General features: G+C 39.6%; 1 protein-coding gene across 1 annotated transcript; it reads left to right on the forward strand.

Moving 5' to 3' along the window:
- The first annotated feature begins 939 nt into the window (after window positions 1-939).
- LOC115165529 (homeobox protein Hox-C12a-like) lies at window positions 940-5,239 on the forward strand. Its single transcript, XM_029718715.1, has 2 exons — window positions 940-2,180; window positions 3,103-5,239. The coding sequence occupies exons 1-2, from the start codon at window positions 1,565-1,567 to the stop codon at window positions 3,339-3,341; spliced, it is 855 nt and encodes a 284-aa protein (XP_029574575.1). The 5' UTR covers window positions 940-1,564; the 3' UTR covers window positions 3,342-5,239.
- The last annotated feature ends 1,640 nt before the right edge of the window (window positions 5,240-6,879 follow it).

The following is a 6,879-nucleotide window of genomic DNA, read 5'->3' on the forward strand; positions in this document are numbered from 1 at the left end:
ACGTGCGCATAAGAGACGTTACATAATTACATTTAAAAGGGGTATGCATTTTTGATTACAAATGTGCAGATCTGAGGCGGCAGTTAGCCTAGCGGTTGAGAGTGTTGGCACAGCAATCAACAATTTGCTGGTTCCAATTCCAGAGTAGACTGGGTGAAAAATCTATCGATGTGCCCTTGAGCAATGCACTTAAGCCTAATTGCTCCTGTAAATCGCTCTAGATAAGAGCGTCTGCTAAATTACGTGTAATGTAGGTGTAGATCTATACATTTGTTTTTTGTCGGTCTTGCCCGGTGGCTAAACATTACGTAACTTCAGAAGAATTAATATGTGTCAGTACTAAGCTATATATTAGAAGGATTTATATCTAAGAATGCACTCTGAGTCTAAGCATTTCCAGATACCTTCAATGCAACTGATGAGAGGATCTGTTGACCAGATGGGAGGAGAAGAAAGAGAAAGAATATGGTACCATACCATCCACTGGCATATTATAAGGCTGTTTATGTTGAACAATTTGACAGGCTTAGACCACATTGGAATGTATTCGCTAACTGTTGGCTACGTGCCTGAATGATATGCATAGGAGTCGTATTTAAAAATATATATAGTAAAGCGATGTCATTTTTTTGCTGAGACTAAGCATTCATTTTTGCTGTTGTACTATAGCCTATAAGAAAATATTTTTCCTCTAAAATTGTTCTCTAGCGGTGCTTTACTATTATAACAGCTACGCTGTGATGCGTAATAGCGATTCCTATCTTCAGAATGATAATATCACAAATCAACTAATTAATGGAATATGGTTCAGTTCGTCTCCGCCGATTGAATCAATTATGTTCCCTCTGCTAACTTGTAAAGTTTATATAAAATAATTGTGAGAGGTACAGGCCTATCACCGTTCCCATAGAGTTTGGCTGCTAACGTTTATAAGGGGTATCTGTTAAAGTTGTTCATGGGTGTATGAGAGAATATTATGTGAGATATACACTCTTAAAGTAACCTTACAGAATATCGTCTGACTTTAACAGAGCCGCTAGAGTAGAGAGCAGCAATGAGCAACAGTCTTTTCTTAAAACAAGCTTGTAAAAGACGGACATCACAGCTTTATATGACATTTAATTCAAACATAATTTGCTCGAAAAAAACGATGCACCTTCTCCTTCTAGGAAAATAAATAGTTTTCATAAGAAATAGTATTTTAAAACCTTTGCCAGCTAATAAAGACATTAAACGAGACTAGGGACTGTTACATATATTTGTACAGTAGAGGAGAAAAAATGAGAAGTAGGTTTGGAATCGACTGGGTTCCAGAGAATAAAAACAAGATTATACATATTTAATAAAACATTTATAGTATTTTTTTTAAAGCACATAAACTCCGTAATACAGAAGGGAATGTTTTGTTTTGTCTGAGTGGACCAAGTGGGTGGTACCCTTGTGTAGCATAATTTAGTCCTTAGATCACATGACTTGAGGTTGACCAATCAGGTGGACCCCCAGGTTTAACTACGTTAAATGTCAGATTGCAATAAACTAGAAGCTGTTGGTCGGGCCCGCGGAAATGGGCGAGCATAATCTTCTTAATCCCGGGTTTGTGGGACCTTTGGTAAACATCCACACTGGAGACACTTTTTACTTTCCGAATTTCCGAGCCTCGGGGGGACAACTGGCGGGGCTACCATCTCTCCCCTACCCGAGAAGGGACAATGTTTGCTCCCTCCCGTGGAACCCATCCGAGTCCTGCAATGGATACTCTCAATCCTATTTTAGCAGCCCCGTGCCTATTAACCCTTCTTTCAACCGGTCGTGTGAAATTACTCGGCCGGAGGAGAGTAAATGTTATTATAGCAACGACAGCGTGAGCAGCAGAGAGAGCTGTTCAGGTGGTGGCGGGAGCAGCCTAAAGCGAGAGGATAAAGCGAGGGACACATCATCATTCATAACATCTGATCACGGGATGCACTCTGGCAGGGGCAGCAATAACATTGGTGCATTTTCTAAGTATAATTATGGGACCGAGCAACTCATTCAAGACCCGCCGTCCTGCCAATCTCTGGAATCCGATTCCAGCTCCTCGCTTCTCAACGAGGGCAGCAAAACTTCCTCCAGCGACCCTCAGACCCTTCTGTCACCAGGAAACCACACCGCCCACTCGGGCAACATAGCTGCATGCGGAGGTGGGTCCCATCAGCATTCATCCAAACACTGTTACATGATATTATAAACCCCCAAAATGCTCGTTTATTATCAAAGGAATTGTGTAGTTCAGCATAGACAGAGGTTTGTTGTTGGCTCTAGCGATTTGTTATCATGATGCTCATGTTTTGTTTTTTTGCCTGTAGGCGACTTCACTTGCGTGGCAGACCGACGCCGCTAGGGGTTTCCCTAAAATGTTCCATCATGCTTCAAGCGTTTGTGTACAACCAGGAGACTTTAGGCTGCAGATCATTATGTCCACAGTCTTAGGTCTTACTGCCACTGCATGCGTCTCAGAGTCAGAGACAAATCATTATGAATACGCTTATCGATGTGAATGTATCAGTTTGGTTTATCTGTATCATTTAGCTTGTTATAACATGTATATTACGCAAATATTAGGCAGAACAAATGAGTGCAGTGATTTGAAGAGGTGGGGCGCTGTGGATGACTGCATCAAATAGAAAGGGGTTTCGTTTTAATGACTCGTTAACATAATTAATATCTGTCGTTGTGTACTTTAAAGGGGGGGAAATGTTGGGGTTTTTGCAAGGAAAGACTTAATTATCGCGTTAATGTAGCTTTAACTGCATCAGTAAAACTTCATGTGACACAAACTACTGTAAATTAGTGGTTCCTTTGCCTTTACGTATCAACTCCGAAGAAGGAAACAGAATTTCAGCTGCAGCTTCTGAAAAAACATTCTCCATGTCATCGAATAAGATTCAGACTTAGAAAGGTCTAGATAGACTAGACCAAAACAAGTCAAGTGTAACACAACACATGTTTATGTGCGCAGCACAGGATGTCACATTGAAAGGAGAATAGTCTTGGAGGTGACTGTGAGCTTCATTTGTAGTCCTAACTGGTGTGACTTATCCATATCTTGTATGGCCCCTCCAGGTGCCCCGTGGTACCCGATGCATACCCGGACCCGAAAGAAACGCAAGCCCTACTCCAAGCTCCAACTGTCCGAACTGGAGGGCGAGTTCATGCTGAATGAGTTCATCACCAGACAGCGGCGGAGGGAGCTGTCTAACCGCCTCAACCTCAGCGATCAACAGGTTAAAATCTGGTTCCAGAACCGGCGTATGAAGAAGAAGAGACTGATGATGAGGGAGCAAGCTATGGCCTTCTTTTAGATTTAGTAGAGACGTGGCACCATAAGGATAATCGATTGACAGGCAGTGTTTCTCCTGTCTGCAATTGCTATAAATGCATGCATGCACCCACCTAGTCTACTCTCGCTCCATCTCCATCAGAAGGTGCAAAATGTTCAGGAAAATATTTTTGGTGTAGGCCCTAAGGAAAACGACCAAGTGATACTGCTGCGGTAACTTAGAATATCTGCAGAGTTATGCAGGATAGTACTAGCATAGTGTTGTGGTAAAACACCTATAGCCTACAGACGTTAATCAACTGTAAGATGATATTCTTGCGTCCCGGATAGGCCTAAAGGACGGAATTAGTGCATGATGTCCATGACTGATGTCATTTCCTAAGCCCTAGAAAATGAATCATTTATTTTGATAAATGACTTGAAAACTAAATTAACTAAATTAAAAGCAATATAATAAACACGAGGCCAGAGTTAGCGATAAACCTATCAGGCCAATTCTTCACCAATGTACCTGAATCCCATTTACGTGCATTCATTGTCACTGGCAATGTAGATTGGTTAAGACGAACGACATTGGTTAAGACGAACCTAATGCCCTTATCTGCTTTCTCTAGTTCCCTGCCATGTGTTTTGGCACGTTCACGGTCACGAGCAAGGAGTCAGACGCCAAGCCGCAAATCAGAGGATCTTAAACCTCCATGCCAACCTCTCTATTGCTGCAGCGCTTTGAAATATTATTTGCCATGAATTCGTTCATGTGCTGACAACTTTCTCAAGATATTTGATATTACCATCAAACAGCCTCTGAATAACTTTGGGGGTTTAGATCAGAACAGACCAGGTTGCTGTTTAAACAAGGGTCCGTGCTGGCTGCTATCGAAGATCATAGTTCTCGTAGTTGTGCTGACAATTATTCTTCAGTTGTTCTTCCACAATAGAGTTGTTGGAGATCCGTATTGCAATAACAAGCGGAGATAGATGTCTTCTTCGTAAATGCACATCCCATAGATAGACTCTCAATAAGCTTTTTCTACCTGATATAGGCCCACGAATAACGGTTACCGCTGGAAAAGTGCACATTTGAAATGGGCATAATTGAAAGTAGAACTTGACTGAAAAATAGGCTCAGTGGAAAGAAATATCGTATTATAAACATATATGACATACAAAAAAATCTAACCGCTGCTGTGTGAACTTTTAACATCTGGGCAGCACAATGTATTATAGTGTTGAATGTATATGGATTAAAACCCAGCAGTGAAGCAGTGAAGCATGTTAGTGATTATGTGAAAAATAAACTAATGGATGATAGATAATGATTGCTCGGTACCTTATGACTTTTAAACTAGAAACAACTGAAAGATTGAAAGACATATCGTCGCATTTTAAAAACCTTTACGATGTATGCATATTATAATTAGAATGATTATAATGCATTGGTCGGAGATGCTGACTATCGTTTGTAGGCTACTGTATTTGGTATTCGTTATGTACTATATGGTGTCTCTTTTTACCTTATAACGTGTAGCAAATTGTAAAAGTATGGAAATAATATGATATTTGGGGATATCCTATCTCAATGTAATAGTGTTTTATGTTAATGTTCCAATATACAATCTCGCATTTCCATTATTTGCGGTTGTAAATGGTTATATGAAATGAAGATTTCATACAGCCATTATGACATGGTTATAAAAAATGATATGATAGGATATTTCCGGATACCCTTTCTCAGTGTGATAGTGTTATGTTATTGTTCCTTATTTTTTTATATATATTGCGTTCCCTTATTTGCTCTTGTGAGGGTTGCTTAAAACGTTGTATTGTACAAAAGTAAAAATGACATGAATGTATCTATGTATGAATAAGGTTTCTAATAAACAGAATCTTTCAAAAATAAAAAAGGTTATACCACTATCATTTTACTGTGGTTTCAAGTACTTTATTATGTGATAATGGTACAACAAATGAGTCCAATTCTAGCATTACACACGGTTATTGCGTTGGATTCTTGTTTGGATATACACGACATATATCTAAGATAAGCTATAGCTTTATTTTGTTTCCGTTTTTCTTATAAAACAAACATTTTGAAGATCTGTAATAAATTCTACTCGGAGTGTGGCAACATATAAACTGTAAGTTGAGTAGCTTCCTCATCTAAATATTATAAACACGCCTTACAGTTCAAAGGTCAGGTAGTCAATGTCGCTGGAATGCAATAAAACAGTGACTTGAACAGACAATAGCAGTAATAGGACTACATTCCAGTTATAATATCCTGAACCTCATAGTTGGCTGGATATTCTGATTATATTTAACCTACATGCTGTTTCAATGAACTTTTACTATGGTCCGCAGTTGTATTGATGTGTACAAGAACCCTAGCGCTCTCATTTGGAATGGTAAAACAATAGGATGCACTTGTTATGTGGTAATGACAGGTAAACAGAAAATATGGAGTTTGCGTTACACATATCAGCCAAATAACTCTCAAACATAATTATCATTGGAAATAAAAAGTGTATTGGGTATTAAGGGCTTGTCACAATAAAGTGGCGGCTTGTGTTTCATTCTGAATTGAGATCAGTTATTGGCATTTCAGTGAACTGTGGATGGCCGGATCCGGCGACCGACTCCAGGCACCAGTCAAGTGGTCTGAATTAGTCCCTGTATATCAAAAAATACTTACGTATACATCATACACTGCTGCCACTTGTGCGTTTTGCCTATAGCTTACTAGCCTACCATACCGTGTTGAATATAGCTTACTAGCCTACCATACCGTGTTGAATATAGCTTACTAGCCTACCATACCGTGTTGAATATAGCTTACTAGCCTACCATACCGTGTTGAATATAGCTTACTAGCCTACCATACCGTGTTGAATATAGCTTACTAGCCTACCATACCGTGTTGAATATAGCTTACTAGCCTACCATACCGTGTTGAATATAGCTTACTAGCCTACCATACCGTGTTGAATATAGCTTACTAGCCTACCATACCGTGTTGAATATAGCTTACTAGCCTACCATACCGTGTTGAATATAGCTTACTAGCCTACCATACCGTGTTGAATATAGCTTACTAGCCTACCATACCGTGTTGAATATAGCTTACTAGCCTACCATACCGTGTTGAATATAGCTTACTAGCCTACCATACCGTGTTGAATATAGCTTACTAGCCTACCATACCGTGTTGAATATAGCTTACTAGCCTACCATACCGTGTTGAATATAGCTTACTAGCCTACCATACCGTGTTGAATATAGCTTACTAGCCTACCATACCGTGTTGAATATAGCTTACTAGCCTACCATACTGTGTTGAATATAGCTTACTAGCCTACCATACTGTGTTGAATATAGCTTACTAGCCTACCATACGTGTTGAATATAGCTTACTAGCCTACCATACCGTGTTGAATATAGCTTACTAGCCTACCATACCGTGTTGAATATAGCTTACTAGCCTACCATACCGTGTTGAATATAGCTTACTAGCCTACCATACCGTGTTGAATATAGCTTACTAGCCTACCATACCGTGTTGA

The sequence above is a fragment of the Salmo trutta genome, chromosome 28, assembly GCF_901001165.1.
Source record: "Salmo trutta chromosome 28, fSalTru1.1, whole genome shotgun sequence".
NCBI lineage: Eukaryota > Metazoa > Chordata > Actinopteri > Salmoniformes > Salmonidae > Salmo > Salmo trutta.

Bases quoted from the DNA above. Each gene is read 5' to 3' on its own strand.
- LOC115165529 (XM_029718715.1), top strand. From the start codon at position 1,565: ATGGGCGAGCATAATCTTCTTAATCCCGGGTTTGTGGGACCTTTGGTA. The intron at 2,181-3,102 runs GTGGGTCCCATC...TGGCCCCTCCAG, and splicing joins CAACATAGCTGCATGCGGAG to GTGCCCCGTGGTACCCGATG.